At 44.3% G+C, this 15,724-nt stretch overlaps 1 protein-coding gene across 16 annotated transcripts in view; it reads left to right on the top strand.

The window, feature by feature from the left end:
• The window catches only part of Ccdc77 (coiled-coil domain containing 77), a 31,533-nt gene extending 20,710 nt beyond the window's left edge, over positions 1-10,823 (top strand). For 10 of the 16 annotated variants that reach the window (XM_087657661.1, XM_087657657.1, XM_087657654.1 and 7 more), the window contains 7 exon segments: positions 395-458; positions 2,040-2,131; positions 4,803-4,951; positions 5,387-5,606; positions 7,490-7,615; positions 7,706-7,858; positions 9,693-10,823. In XM_087657661.1, the coding sequence (XP_087513787.1) occupies positions 395-458; positions 2,040-2,131; positions 4,803-4,951; positions 5,387-5,606; positions 7,490-7,615; positions 7,706-7,858; positions 9,693-9,839 (951 nt within the window). In that variant the 3' untranslated portion in view covers positions 9,840-10,823. 16 annotated transcript variants of the gene reach the window in all.
• Positions 10,824-15,724: the final 4,901 nt, after the last annotated feature.

The raw sequence follows: 15,724 nt of genomic DNA, 5'->3' as shown, positions 1-15,724 counted from the left end.
TTAGCAAAAAAAAATTTTTAAAAGGAAAAAGAGAAAATGTTACCTTGCCCAGGCTACCTCTCATGTACATATAATGTGTTTACATGATTATATATGGGTTTTGACCTGTTTAACTTCAAATGTTAGATCTGTAAAACTAAGGCTAAAAACTGCAGTTTCACACATATTGAATCCACTTTTTTTTAAGATTTTTTTTATTAATTTTTATTTATATGAGTATACTGTAGCTGTCTTCAGACACACCAGAAGAGGGCATCAGATGTCATTACAGATGGTTGTGAGCCACCATGTGGTTGCTGGGAACTCAGGACCTCTGGAAGAGCAGTCAGTGCTCTTAGCTACTCAGCCATCTCTCCAGCCCCTTGAACCCACTTTTATACCTTTTGTTCTTTAGGCCAGCATTCTCCAGAAGACTATCCAGGCCGTAGATGTGTGTGAGCCTTCAGCTTCCAAAGCAGGTAACCACCATACTAGAAGTTTCTCTGATGTTGAATTGAAAATCCCACTGCAATCAGTTAGAAAGTTTTTCCTACTAGACAGAGAGAGTGGCTGGCATTAGTAACGATGTCTCTGGCAGTCTACTATTGTATACTTCTACAACTATGGAAGGAATGAACTAGTGTTTAATGCAAGGGGTTTTGTTGTTTCGTGTGTGTGTGTGTGTGTGTGTGTGTGTGTGTGTGTGTGTGTGTGTGTGTGTGTCATACGGAAGCATGTGTATACAGAGGTATTTGTGTCAATGCCAGAGGTCTATGTCTGGTTTTTTTGTTTTTTGTTTTTTTTTTTTTTTTAATTATTTTTAATGTATTTTTAATGTACACTGTGGCTATTGACAGACACAGCAGAAGAGGGCATAGGATCCCATTACAGATGGTTGTGAGCCACCATGTGGTTGCTGGGAATTGAACTCAGGACCTCTGGAAGAATAGTCAGTGCTCTTAACCGCTGAGCCATCTCTCCAGCCCTGGTATTTTTACCTTGTTGAGACATTGTATTAGTGATCAGGGTAACTAGTAGATAGCCATCACCTTTTATAAGCACTGTGTAGTGTTGTTGTAAAAATATAAAAATAAAAAAGTATGGTTGTCTTTTATCCCGCTAGGTCCGCTCCTTGGTGCTCAAGGTATCTGCTAGGTATCTTGGCGGAAACTCATCCCAGCCGCGCACTTTCCTACACTCAAATCCTCACATAAAAGAACACACAACACAATAATCTTAGATCCAGTTGGTAAGATATAATTGCCCACTTAAACATACAAAGCCCGGTACCATCCATCCCTTGAGAACATTAATAACAACTTGTAAATACACAGAGCAGAATCTTAACATCACCTGCCGTCTTGTCTCGGCTGCCACGGCTTCTCTCCTCTCTCTCTTCTGTCTTGTCTCTTTTTCAGTCTCCTCCTCTTCCTTCAAACTTCTCTCCTGCCCATCCTTCCTTCTCCTCCAATGACAGTCCTCCTTCTATCCTGTACCTGCCCCTCACCTGTACTTTACAAATTCAATGGAGCATCAAAATACAGATAACTTCAGGGCAAATCACAACTGTGTAGCCTTGTCTGCTGCTAGCTGTTTTCACATATTCAGTTGTTGTCAGCCATACTTATGCTACTGTGCTAGAAACCATTAGAGGTTGTTCTAGCAGCCCTGCACCATCAGCCATCTTCCCCACCGCTCCTCCATACCCTTCCCAGGCTCTAGTGAACTCACTTAGTTTTTGTTGCTTATTACCTTTCCTTTTGAAAATCATATGGTATGTAAAAACCAAAGTGTTTAAATGTGAGTTTTTACTGAGGAAATATTCACAACTTAAGAGAAGCATTCTGCCACAAGATGGATATGATTACCCAAGTGAGGTGCTGCAGAGTCGCCATAGGAGACTTCTGGCTGGGAATCGGGCGCTGTGGGTCTCCAGTGTGTTCTTTTCTTCTCTTGCAGGTGAAGGAAACTAAACTCTGCAGTCAGTGCTGGTGCCTGAGTAGCAGAAACAGAAAGAAGAGCTGAGCAGAGTTTTTGATGAACTTCTGTTTTCTATTTAGATCCTACAGTAAGCAAAAGACGAATAAGAGTAAAGGACAAGGAAGACATTTCTGAGCGTTACCAGAGGGACATACAGACACTCCTCCTGCAGGTGACACTCTCATCCAGAGGGACATACAGACACTCCTCCTGCAGGTGACACCTGCAGGTGATACATTCATCTTGACAGACCAAGGGTTTCTCTCCACACACTGAGCAATGTACAATGTACCCTTGCTATTATAGGAGAACAATCTCTTTGCACCAGGATTGCATTCAGGCATTATGGGGCCAAGAAAATTGAGATTATTCTTAGTACTAAGCACTTTTTTTTTCTAGCAAAGTTAGAGATTTTTTTTGTTGTTTTTATTTTGAGTTTTGCTTTGTTTTGAGACAAGGTCTCTCTACACAGCCCTGGCTGGGTGACCTGGAGCTCACTGTGTAGACTAGGCTGGCCTCCAACTCTGAAATCCACCTGCCTCTGGGATTAAATACATGTGCCACCACACCTGTTTTAATACAGATTTAAATATGAACATTGATGTAGGAGAGAAAGCCCTACATAGTGGCACACTTCTGTAATCGCAGCACTTAGGAGCCTGAGAGGAAGATTGGCAGAAATCTGAAGCCTGCTGGCCTCTAGGGACAGCAGACAAAGTACGGTTACCTAGCAAAACCCTATCTCTACTTATCTTCACTCCTCAGAGATCTGCGATGGGAGTGAAGGGTTCTGCTGTGATGGGTACTTGAAGAGAAAGACTCCCGAGATGCCTAAGTCATATGGAAGCTTTATTCACTGCCTCCAACTTGTTGAGGTTTTTAAAGGCAATTGCGCATGTATACAGCAAGGCAGTGTGAACGTCTGCAGCGTGAAGTTATTTACAGAAGCAGAGAGAAAGCAGTTAATTGTCAGGCCATTCTCATAACCTTTGGGTCATAGACACATCGTATAGAATTTAGGCTGGTCCAGAGACAGTTTACACTAGGAATGTTGGTGAATTTATGGTTGATCTGATTGAGCAAGGGCCAGTTTTCCCAAGATGGTTTTATCACTTAAAGTATTCTTAGGGGTATCTTCACAAGATCACATAACTATATATAGTTCAGTAGCCCACTGCACTGCTGCAGACAGCCCATTACTGTACAGATCAGGAGCTATACAGGGAATGAAGTTTTGTTTAGTGCAGGGTTTTTGTTGTTGTTATTGTTTGTTTTTGTTTTTTTTAAGATTTATTCATTTATTATATATAAGTACACTGTAGCTGTCTTCAGATACACCAGAAGAGGGCATCGGATCTCTTTACAGATGGCTGTGAACCACCATGTGGTTGCTGGGAATTGAACTCAGGACCTCTGGAAGAGCAGTTGGTGCTGAGCCATCTCTCCAGCCCCCTGTTGTTATTGTGCGACACACACATGTGATCTTCTGGATGCATTGTATAAGCTTGCATATTTGGAAGGAGGCAAGGGGAGAACAGTAATGCACTCCCTGGAGTAGATGTGGGTTTCTCAGGAGAGAATAACTTCTTAGCACTTACACTTTAAAGTCATTATTTTCTATTTGAACATTCTACAATGCTTCTGGCAACCATTTTAGTTCATATGCTAAATCCTATCTAACAAAACAATTCTAAAATGAGAATTCCCATTTGTTTTACAACAAGGTCTCACCTTGTAGCCCTGGCTAGTCAGTAACTTGCTATGTAGACTAGACTGCTCTGAAACTCAGAGATCCTCCTGCTTCTGCCTCCTGAGTCCAGGCCACTGTGCCTGGTTAGAGTTCACTTAGTGATTGGCCTGAGGACTATGGAAAGAGTGGCACAGCGACATTGCCTGTTTGACAAATCAGCATTGGGGTTGTGTTCATTTATTTAGTGCATATGTTCTGAAATTTAGGAAAATAATAAACCATTATCATACTACTTGGTCATATATGTCATTTGGAAAGTTCCTATCCCTATTAGGGGAACAGTCCATTGACTTAAAAATTTCTGCCTTTGGCCAGTCCTCAAAAATCATGACAGTAAGAATAATGGGGTGGGGAGAAGTAGGCTACAGCTTTACTGTGTGTGATACAGATGAGCGACTGAGTGTGAACAAAGGCATAGGGAGTGAAGAAAGGCAGATCCCTGGATCTCACTGGCCATTCAGCTTGGGGAATTGGCGAGCTTTAAGTTCTGTGAGAAACCATGTTTTAACACATGTTTTAAGAAATAAGATAGGGGGGTTGGGGATTTAGCTCAGTGGTAGAGCGCTTGCCTAGCAAGCACAAAGCCCTGGGTTCAGTCCCCAGCTCCGAAAAAAAGAAAAAAGAAAAAAAAAAAAAAGAAATAAGGTAGGGCTGGAGAGATGGCTCAGCGGTTAAGAGCACTGACTGCTCTTCCAGAGGTCCTGAGTTCAAATCCCAGCAACCACATGGTGGCTCACAACCATCTGTAATGAAATGCCCCCTTCTGGTGTGTCTGAAAACAGCTACAGTGTACTCACATACAAAATATAAATCTTTAAAAAAAAAGGTGGGGAGTGATTGGAGGAGACACTTTACTTTGATTCACATGTGCACACACAGGTATGAACAGAATACAGGCATATACAAAACGCATACACAAGTAGATCAGAACTGAGATGTATCTATTTTGGTCCCTGCCCACCCCTCCACCCCACCCTCACTCCCCCACCCCTGCCCACCTCAGTTTTCCTTCGTTTCTAGGAAGGGCTCACCTTAGATACAAAGTCATAGAAGCAGGAGTGGATAGCTCACTCCTCTCCTCTCGTCCCTGTAGGTGGAAGCACTTCAGGCCCAGCTGGGAGAGCAGACAAAGCTTTCTAGAGAACAAGTCGAAGGGCTCATGGAGGACAGACGGATCCGAATCGAGGAGATCCAAGTTCAGCACCAGAGAAATCAAGAGAAAATCAAAGAGCTGACCAAGAGGTGAGGACTCACAGAATACTGTTCTGATAGGCGTCCTGTTTTTCTGAATAGCTCAGCTGTTCTAAGCACTATTACAGAGGACCTGGGTTCAGTTCCCAGCATGCACATCAGGTGGCTAACACCATCTGTAACTCCAGTTCCTGGGGGATCTGGCACCTCTGTCCTTCAGAGGTGTTCAACAACTAAATTATGCAGATAATTCACATAGGTACACATTTTTCAAAAATCTTAGCCAGGTGATGGTGGCATACGCCTTTAATCCCAGCACTGGGGAGGCAGAGGTAGGCGGATCTTTGAGTTTGAGCTCAGCCTGGTCTACAGAGTGAAAAAAAGAAAAGTCCAATTTTTAGAGAACCTGAATCGTCTTTTGGAATAGCCTGTGATTCCGCTGTACAGTGCGAGCATATTCACGCTCACAGCTGTTCTTTCTTTCAGTCTCCATCATACCCAAGAACTGCTCTACCAGAGCACCAAAGACTTTCTACAACTAAAATTTGAAAACCAAAATAAAGAGAAGTTGTGGATGCTTGAAAGAGACCACCTGATGTCAGTGATGAAGCAGCACAGAGCGCAGTACAGGAAGAAAGAAGACAAGCTTGGGAAAGTCGTTCCCACTTTACATGAGAATCATCATGCTCAGAATGAGTATGTGAAGGTAACGCCATCTCTTCCTGGGACAGTTGAGAAACTCGGAATCCCGGGGGCTGAGTTGAAGCCCAATTGATAGAATGTTTGTATAGCATACTGAGGCCCTGGACTTGATCCTTAGCGCTGTGTAAAGCCAGGTGTGATAGCTAATGCCTGTTATCCCAGCATTTGAGAGATTAGAGAAGGTGACGGAAAATTCCAAGTCCTCCCTGGCCGGCCGCATGTTGACTTTGAGAGCCTGTCAGAGACTCGGAGAATTTCAAAGAGCCTATACATTGTTATATAAGATTCATTCAGTTCCTGAAGCTAGATAGCAATGTCATGGAGTACATAACCAGGAGTAACTGACCTTGATGGTGATTGAGAATTTGAAATACTAAGCCAGACAGAATTCCAGACCGGACTGTGGAGTAAGATTGTCTCAAAAGCAAGACAAAAATATCACATGTCATTCATTCATTCATTCATTCATTCATTCATGATTCAACTTATGGGTTTAGCAATGTAGAATTAGACAAGTCTGTTTTTCACTGTGTTTATATTTTAGTGAACAAGGAAAATCATCTAATTTTATGTTAGTAAGAGACTTATGTAAGGATTGTATTACTTGTTGGAACTCTGCTTCAGAAAGGGACCTAGGGACATCTTCTTAAGTCTGGTGCTTTTGCTGAGGCCTGTGATATCGATTAGGGGAAGGGCATTCCTGGCAGAGGGAGAAAGAAGTTCCTTGAGCATGTTTAAGGGAAAGGAAGGATGCTATCATGGCTGTAAAATAACAAGGAGGAATTGGGAGCTGGCGATGAAGCTCATTGGTAGAGATCAAGGAACTGATCAAGGCCTGAAGTTTAATTCTTAGTGCCACAGAGAAGAAAACAAGGAGGAACTGACATGCAAGTCCCGGGGTAGCTGGCAGTAGATGGCCCTGCAGGCCCTATGAGGATATAAACAGCCCTAAGGATTGTGTCTTGGAAGGGTTGTATAAGGAAGTAGCATGATCTGATGTGACGTTAAGACTGGGTTTCAGGTAACCCAGGCTGGCTTCCAACTCTCTGTGTACCTGAGGATGGCTTTGAACTTGTGATCCTCTTGTGAGCCTCTGCCTCCTGAGTGCTGGTGTTCTGAGCGTGTGTCACCACGCCACTGGCTTATTATTTTGAAGCAGGAGGTTCATTGTTTCCTAGACAGGGCTTAAACCCCCGGGCTCCAGGAATCCTGTGTTTGCCTCCAGAGCAGCTGGATTACAGGGTACACCTATGTATATAGACTTTTTATTTAAAAAATTGCATTTATTTATGGGGGGAGGGGTGCAAGGCAGGGGGAGCAGTGTGTGAACATACCGTGACACAAATGTAGAGTCAGAGAGCTTAGAGGACTCGATTCTCCCCTTCCACCATGTGGGCAGGGTGCCAGGCTTTGGGGCAAGGGCCTCAGTGCCGACTCTTGCTGTCCTCCTGGTTTAAGAGTTTGAAGGATTGCTGTTCTGGTTCTTTTATAGAACATTTGTAATACATGTTGTGGATGTTTCTTTTTAAAGAGCCAAAACATGTAAGCCCTGTTCTGACTTCCTCCCCTGATAGACTAGGATGCGGACATGTAAGCCAGACAACCCTGTCCTTCCCAAGCTGCTGTGCGATGGCGTTTCATCAGAGTGACAGCAATCCTCTCCAGGACACCTGGGTTTCTTTGCCTTAAAGAACATCTACTTATGTGCACTGGAGAAAGGATAGACAGGAAGTCTAGCTATAGCAGGACCCTGGGTTGCTCCTCATGTCTGCTTCTACAGATTTGCTCTGAAAATCTTTTCCTCCCTTCTTTACCATAGTGCTATTTTGAATTACAAATTTGATTATAGGGCCAAACATTAAAACTTTTCATCCCTTTGGCCCACAGTCTCTTAAGGATAAGCTAACACAAGAGAAAAAGCTGTCCAACATGTACCAAGAACAGTGCATTTCCCTAGAAGAGGAACTTGCTCGAATTCGGGAGGAAGAAGGAGTGAGGAGAGAGATCTTCAAGGTGTGTGGTGTTTCACACTTGGGCTGAGTAGAACACGCAGACTGCGGGGGAGAGTCTCCTTTCCATAAACTCTTCGTCACCCATTTGTAGGATCGCTCCAACAAGATGGGCAAGCGCTTACAGATAATGACAAGACGCTATCAGGCCTTGGAGCATCGACGAATCCTGGAAGTAGAGGGCTTCAAGACGGACATTAAGGCTCTCCGACAGAAGCTGAGAGACCTGGAGCAAACGCTCTATAAGGTACCTTTGCTCCTGAGTTAGGAAAGGGAAATTGAGGTGGGATTGTAGAAAAGATGGTCAGGGTGGTTCCTCAGAAGGATGGCCAAGGATGTGATGTAGAGTGGGTGTAATGTGTAAGAAAAACAATGCTGTAGATCTCCAGCATTACAAAAACCAATAGGCTGTGCTTTGTCCTTACTTGAACAACAACAGATGGGTAAGTATCCTTGAGTCCTCTCTGTTAGTTCAATAGGAACACTTGATTGGAAAAACAAAGACCGACATAAACGTACAAATTATCACCTTTTCCAATTCAACTAGATTAAAAAAGTAGATGTGTATAGGAAATGGGGGCTGGGCTCAGTGAGTAAACATTGCTGGTTGTGCAAGCGTTATGACCTGAGTTCAGGTCCCTGGCACCCACATGAAAGCTGAGCACAGACGTCCATCTGCAGCAGCCCAGGGCTGAGAAGAAGACGGGGGACCCCAGGGATGTGCTTGCTGGCTAGTATAGCCCCTCACTCGTGTCGTGTGGGCGTGGCTGAGTGCACACACATTCTCAAAAGAATTGTTCGGGTCTCTCTCTCTCTCTCTCTCTCTCTCTCGGATTTTTCAAGAAAGGATTCCTCTGTGTGTGTGTGATAGAGTGTTGTAATGATTTTATTCATTTTTATTTTATTTGTTTGCATATATGCCTGTCTGGGTGAGGGTGGGAGATCCCCTGGAACTGGCAACTGTGAGCTGCTATGTGGGGGCCTGGAAACTGAACCCATGGCCCCTAGAAGATCAAACAGTGTTCTCTCTCTCTCTCTCTCTCTCTCTCCACACACACACACACACACACACACACACACACACACACACACATATATGAGGTACACCGTCGCTGTCTTCAGACACACCAGAAGAGAGCATCAGATCGCATTACAGATGGTTGTGAGCCACCGTGTGGTTGCTGGAAATTAAACTCAGGACCTCTGGAAGGAAGAACAGCCAGTGTTCTTAACCACTGAGCCATCTCTCTAGCCCCAAGAATTGTCTATTTTTTCAGAGCTGGGGACCAAACCCAGGGCCTTGCACTTGCTAGGCAAGCACTCTACCACTGAGCTAAATCCCCAACCCCGAATTGTCTACTTTTAAAGTGAGAAAATGACTGAGTAATGAAGTCCTTTCCCAGACACCTTTTAGTATCTAGCTTGCCTTGAGAGCTTTGCTAGAGATTAGCAGTCTCCTTAAGTCCTAAATAGTTGCTATGTTCTGAACAAACAGGAAAAAATGGGCAAATTTACCAATAATGCTGTTATTGGTCTTACTTTTTGTTAACATCTATTTATTTCTGTGTGCAGGCCTGTGTAACACGGTGAATGTGTGGAGGTCAGTGTACTCCTTTCAGTTCACTGGTCCACCATGTGGCTCCTGGGGACCCAACTCAGATCCCCAGGCTTGGTGGCAAGTGCCTTTCCTAACCGCTGATCAACCTCACCAGTGCTGTCTTGGTCTTTTTGCCCATTGTTAGCTACTTGATAATCTGTATCCCAAAGCTTTTCTGCTTTTGTTTTATATTTTTAATATATATTTTTAATATTCGTTTGTTTGAGATGGTTTCTGGTCAGCCAGGCTGGCCTCAGTCTGCATAGGTAGCCAAGGATAACCCAGAACTCTTGAGCTTCTTGCCTTCTCCCAGATGCTTTGGCCAGTTAAACGTTTTCATTTAAAAATGAGTCACTGAAGAATTTTAGTGCTGTATTTATCATATGTAAAAAAGGAGCCAGCCAGCATAGCTGCTCTTTGTGACTTGGTTTCTCTCCCGTAGCTAATGCCATAGTTCTTTCTCTCTCTTTTCTCAACCCTCTAGGCAACCATGAACACCCATGGAAATCAGGATCTGGCCATTCTGTGTGAAGTCCGTGATAGCAACAGGAGAGCTCATAAGATACAAGGAGAGCTGAAGAGCCTCAAGTCTAAAATGTTCAGTCTAGAGAATGAGCTTAGGCTGTGTTGATGTCTCCTTTCAGGGTTGGTTTCCAGAAACCTGAGGCAAGGTCACCTGTTCCTGGAGAGTGGACATGGAGTTGTCCAGAGTAGTGACATCAGTTTTAATGAAGATAGTGTTAAGGGCATGATAGCTCACACCTACAATCCCAGCACTTGGGAAACTGAGCCAGGTGGATCTCTCTGATTCTAGACCATCCAAGGCTACTTAATAAGACCCCATCTCCAAAAACAACAAAAATAAAACATCAAAACCAGAGAGGAAAGAAGAAAACCAGAAAACAGTGGCAAATCTGGTCCTGGGAAAGCTGCACTAGCAGACTGCCGTCTCCGGTGGCCCTGCTCGCCTCACTGGGGGTAGGAACTGTGGCCGAGTTACTTGGAGACTTTCCTGCTCCTCCATTGTATATGGATGGACTTTCCTGTCTATAAAGTCAGTGATGGGATGTAACTTACCTGGGGAAGTGCTTGTCCACCGTACGGAAAGCCCGGGTTCTGTTGCTAGCACCACCTAAAGCCAGGGTTGGTGGCTCCCTGCAGTCACCACTGGAAAGAGAAGTATGTAGGAGAATCTGAAGTTCACATTCACCCTTGGCTGTGTGGTGAGTTCCAGGCTAGCCTGGGCTACATAAGACCGTGTCTAAAAATGAAAACAAGAAACAAACAAAAACAAGAAAACAAACTAAGTGCCAGTGGGAGAACATGTTTCCAGGAGGGCCAAAGTCATTCACTAAAGTGCATTCCTACTCAGGGAAGGAAGGAAGCAGCAAATTACATGGGCAGATTCACGGACTTAGCTGTGCCCAAGTGACTGACCACCAGGGGGCAGCAGAGCCCTTGCTCCTCAGTAAACTTGGTCATCAAGAAAAGGGTGCTACTTTATGTACAGTAGGCAAAACCAATATGGTAATTTATGTGAAGAAGTTTAACATTTTATCAATATTTTTTAGATTATTCAAATTAATATTTTCAATAAAATGTAGTGTTTAAAACATCTCAGTGTTCTACAAGGTCTCTGCTTATACCTTGAATAACATTTATCTTGGTTTACTTTCCTTTTTAAAAGTGTTTCTTATGTGAGTTTATAAACTAGGGTGGAGTTGGTGAGTTCTACAGCATATGTGGAGGCTAGAGGAGATCTTGAGGGACTTAGTCCTCCTGCCATGCTGGCTTGGGGGTTTGCCAGGCTCCTCCTGTGGAGTTAGGGGTCTCTCGGGCTGTCAGGCTCCTCCTGTGGGCTTGGGGGTCTCTCGGGCTGTCTGTCAGGCTTGGCAGCAAGTGTCTGCTCACTGGACTGTCTCACCAGCTTAGATCACTCGCTTAGATCATTTTTTTAAACTTTAATTTTTTTTCACTTACTCACTTTACATCCTGCTCACTGCCACCTCCCAGTCACCCTGTCCCCTTCTCTGGATGGGCGTGGCCCTCCTGGGTATTCCCCTCCCCCACCCTGGCATGAGGCTGTGCACTTCCTCTCCTACTAAGACCAGACAAGACAGCCCAGCTAGAACATATCCCACAGACAGGCAGCAGCTTTTGGGAGAGCCCTGGCTCCAATTGTTCAGGACTCAGATGAAAGCCAAGCTGCACGTCTGCTCCAGATGAGCAGGGAGGCCTGGGTTCAGCCCTGTGTGTTCCTTAGTTGTCGGTTTAGACTCTGAGAGCCCAAGGTCCAGGCGAGTTGACTCTGTTGGTCTTCCTGTGGTGTTTCTGTCCCCTTCGGGACCCACAATCCTTCCTTCTGTTCTTCCGTAAGAATCCCTAAGCTCCATGCACTGTTTGGCTGTGGGCTTACATCACTCGTTTTTAATACACAGTGTGCCGCCTGGAGTATAGCGAGTGTTCCGGTACCGTTAGTCTATGACTGTGATCTGTGGTTTGGTTTCAGTTGGATTCCTATAACTTAATGCCATTCGTTCCTTCAAAAGTATATTTAAGGGGTTGGGGATTTAGCTCAGTGGTAGAGCGCTTGCCTAGCAAGTGCAAGGCCCTGGGTTTGGTCCCCAGCTCTGAAAAAAAGAAGAAAAAAAAAAGAATTAAAAAAAAAGTATATTTAAGCAAAGCATGGTGGCTCACACGGGTAATCCCAATGCTCAAGAAGCAGAAACAGAATGACAAGTGATAAGACTCTTTACCTGCCTCTTCAGTCTACTTTAAGCAAAATTCCCTCCCCCTCCCCCAGCTTTTTTGTGTAATTGAAGTTCCTCACTTCTATTTTATACTTCCCTCGTCTACTTTCTAAGATCCCAATACTAACTACTAGTCTTACTTTGTTTTTTCTATTTTCTCTTTCCATTCATACCCACTTTCCCGGTTAGATTTGTTTGTTTATTATTATTTAAGGGACTGGTGTACTGGTGCATACCTTTAATCTCAACACTCCAGAGAAAGACAGATGGCTCTCTGAGTTTCAGGCTAGCCTGGTCTACATAATAAGCTCTAGGCCAGCCAAAGATACATAGTGAGATCTCTATTTATTGTGTGTCTGTGGTTATGTGAGTGTGTATGTATGCATTAATCTGTAGAGGCCAGAAGAGGATGTCAGATCCCTTGGAGCTGGAGTTACAGGCATCTGTGAGCTGCGTGACATGGGTACTGGGATCTGAACTCTTGTCCTCCTGATTGAGCAGCAAGTGTTCTTAAGAGCTGAGTCATCTCTACAGTCCCTGTCTTGGTTAGCTTTCGTTGTTAACCTGTCACAGCTTAGAGCAGTGGTTCTCAACCTTTCCAATGCTGCATCCTTTTAATAAAGTTCCTCATGTTGTGGTGACCCCTGACCACAAAACGATTCCATTGCTACTTCATAACTGTAGGTTTGCTACTGTTATGAACTGTAATGTAAACATCTGATATGCAGGATATCCCAGGAATAGAACCACTGGCCTAGATTCCTTTGAGAGGAGAGCTACAAGTGATGAATTGACTAGGTCATATTGACCTTTGGCCATGCCTAATGGGGTAGGGGTTAGAGGCTGTCTGGACTGTTAGCTGATGTGGTCAGGCCCAGGCCAAATGTGGGTGGTACTATCCCTAGCCAAGCTGGTCCTGAACTGTATAAAAATGCTAGTCTGCTTATGAGCCTGTAAGCAATCTCTTCCATGGTTCCCGCCACACTTCTTTGACTGTTGAATGAGTTCCTTGGTTGGAAAGAATGCAATACGGAATAGCAAGTAGGCCTGCCTTCAAGTTTCTGCCTTGACTTCCCTCCATGAAGAATTGTTACCTGGAGTTATACGGTAAAATAAATCTTTCACCTGCTAGGTTGCTTTCGTTAGTGTTTTATCTCATCAGCAGAAAGGAAATGAGAATCCCCATGAGAACTGATTAGTGTCTTCAGTGCTGTGGGTGTCTCTGTGCTCCCTGTGAGATTAGTGCATAAAGGACTATTGCTACACCGTTTCTCTATTTCTGCAGTGGCTCCACCCTGGATGGTGATAACATTCTATTGGGGGGAGGGGGAGGATCTACAGAGCCTGTTGTCCTGAAACCGATCTATCAGGGGAAAACAAGCACTTCAACCCTGTTTTAACACATCCATTCCTGAACATTACAAACACTACCACTGAAAGATAATCTTAAATATCAACCAGAAAACTTAACTCTCGATGTATAAGGCCTTACACAAAAACACAAGTGACGTGAAAATCCAGGAAGTTTCCTCCCTGACATCTACCAACCCCAGAGTAACGGACCCCAATGAGAATGACTGATAGGGAATTCCAGAAAAAGAAACCAAAAGAATGATAGAATGATTATAAATATATTTAAAGAAACAGAGCAAGGGTAGCACCTGCCTTTAGTCCCAGCACTTGGGGGACAGAGGCAGGTGGATCCCCATGGGTTCAAGGCCAGCCTGAGACACAGGCTGTGTGTGTTTGTGTACATATGTAAAGCTATAGACATATAGATATAGATATGTATGTATGTACACACACACACATATATTCTAAGAAATGAGAGTATAAATAAACGAATGAATTCCAAAATACATTAGAAAATGCAAACCCGGGCTGGAGAGATGGTTCAGTGGTTAAGAGCACCTGACTACTCTTCCAGAGGTCCTGAGTTCAATTCCCAGCAACCACATGGTGACTCACAACCATCTGTAAAGAGATCCGATGCCCTCTTCTGGTGTATCTGAAGACAGCTACAGTGTACTTATATATAATAAATGAATAAATCTTAAAAAAAAAAAAAGAAAATGCAAACCCCTCAACAGAATGAGCCAATGTAGGATTGCGAATGCGATTAAATAGAGAGCTAGAAATACTGAAGAAAATCCAAGCTGCACTATTGCACTAATGCTAGAAATAGACACCGAGTAAGCTGGTGTCAAGAGGGCTCAGCAGGTAGCAAGTGCTTTTCATGGAAGCCTGACAACCCGGGTTCAGTCTCTAGAGCCTGAACATTGCTCTCCGACTCCACCGTGTTTTGTGGCATGTGCCACCCCCATCATACTCACACAACAATAATAAATAGGGTGAGGGAGATGGTGCATTGGGTGCCTGCTGCCAAGTATGATGGCCTGAGTTTGTCTTGGGACCTACATGGTAAGTAAAGAGAGGACTGACTCCTGCAGGTTATCCTTCGACTTTCACATGTATACTTTCTTTCTTCTAAACCATTATCTTTTCATTTTAATTACGCGCGCGCGCGCGCGCGCGTGTGTGTGTGTGTGTGTGTGTGTGTTTGTGTGTGTAGGAGATCAGAAGAGTGTCAGTACCCCTGGAGCTGGGGTTATAGGCAGTTGCCAGCTGCGTGACGTGGGCGCTGGGAATCAAATTTGGACCCCGTGCAAGAAGAGTATGTGTTCCCAACCTGAGTCATTTCTCTAGCACCCCCCCACCATGTGAGTGTGAACACACGGAAATACACACAACGTAGAAAGGAAAACCAATCAAATTGTTTTTAAATAAATAATGTGAACCAGCCTGTCTTCAGTGACAGGGTCCTGAGGGGAAGGACCAGAAGACTAGAAAATAAAGAAGATAGGAAAGTTTGGGATCAGGTCTCACCAGCTGGCCAAGTAAGTTTTTTAAGAAGTTACAGTATCTTATGTATGGCTTGTGGAGAAAGAAGGACGGAGCCAGCAGAAAACCTTCATACAATAGGAAGACGTCAGCAGGAACCTAATCTGAGCAAGAATGCACAGGAGGAAATACAGCAGCCTTGGGCCTGATAACTCCAGTCTCTTCAAGGGAGAAAGCCAGGTTCCTAGGACTTTAAACCTTAACTCCTTTGAGGTCCTGGCTCCAGCCCCAGACCACCCCTGGACAAAGACACAAAATTAGCATTCTCTTTGTCCTTTTATCAGGGCCTGGCTCCCAACAAGTAAAACTTTAACAACCAAAATAATAATAATAAAAAAACTCCCTGAAAGTTTCGACAATAAACAGAGTGGCTTGACAATCCCCGTGGCACCTCCACTTTCTTCTTTCCTGCCTCACAAAGTGGTCCCTTGTCTTAGTTAGGGTTATTATTGCTGTGATGAAACACGGTGACCAAAAACTAGATGGGGAGAAAGGGTTTATTTAGCTCACACTTTTTTTGGTTCTTTTTTTTTTGGAGCTAGGGACCAAACCCAGGGTCTTGCGCTTGCTAGGCAAGCGCTCTACCACTGAGCTAAATCCCCAACCCCAGCTCACTTTCACATCCATATTCTGTCAGCGAAGGAAGTCGGGAGATGAACTCAAGTAGGGCAAGAACCTAAAGGGAGGAGCTGATGCAGAGGTCGCGGAGGGATGCTGCTTACTGATTGCTGTCCCTGGCTTGCTCCCCCTGTTTTTCTTATGAAACCTAAGACCACCAGCCCAGGGATGGCACCACCCACAACAGGCTGGACCCTTCCCTGTCAATCACTAATTAAGAAGTACTAATTAATTAAGTACTACAGGG

Source organism: Rattus norvegicus, chromosome 4 (assembly GCF_021556685.1).
Source record: "Rattus norvegicus strain SHRSP/BbbUtx chromosome 4, alternate assembly SHRSP_T2T, whole genome shotgun sequence".
NCBI classification, from domain to species: Eukaryota; Metazoa; Chordata; class Mammalia; order Rodentia; family Muridae; genus Rattus; species Rattus norvegicus.
Note: the sequence above shows the minus strand (reverse complement) of the source record. Positions and strands in the feature narration are given on the sequence as shown.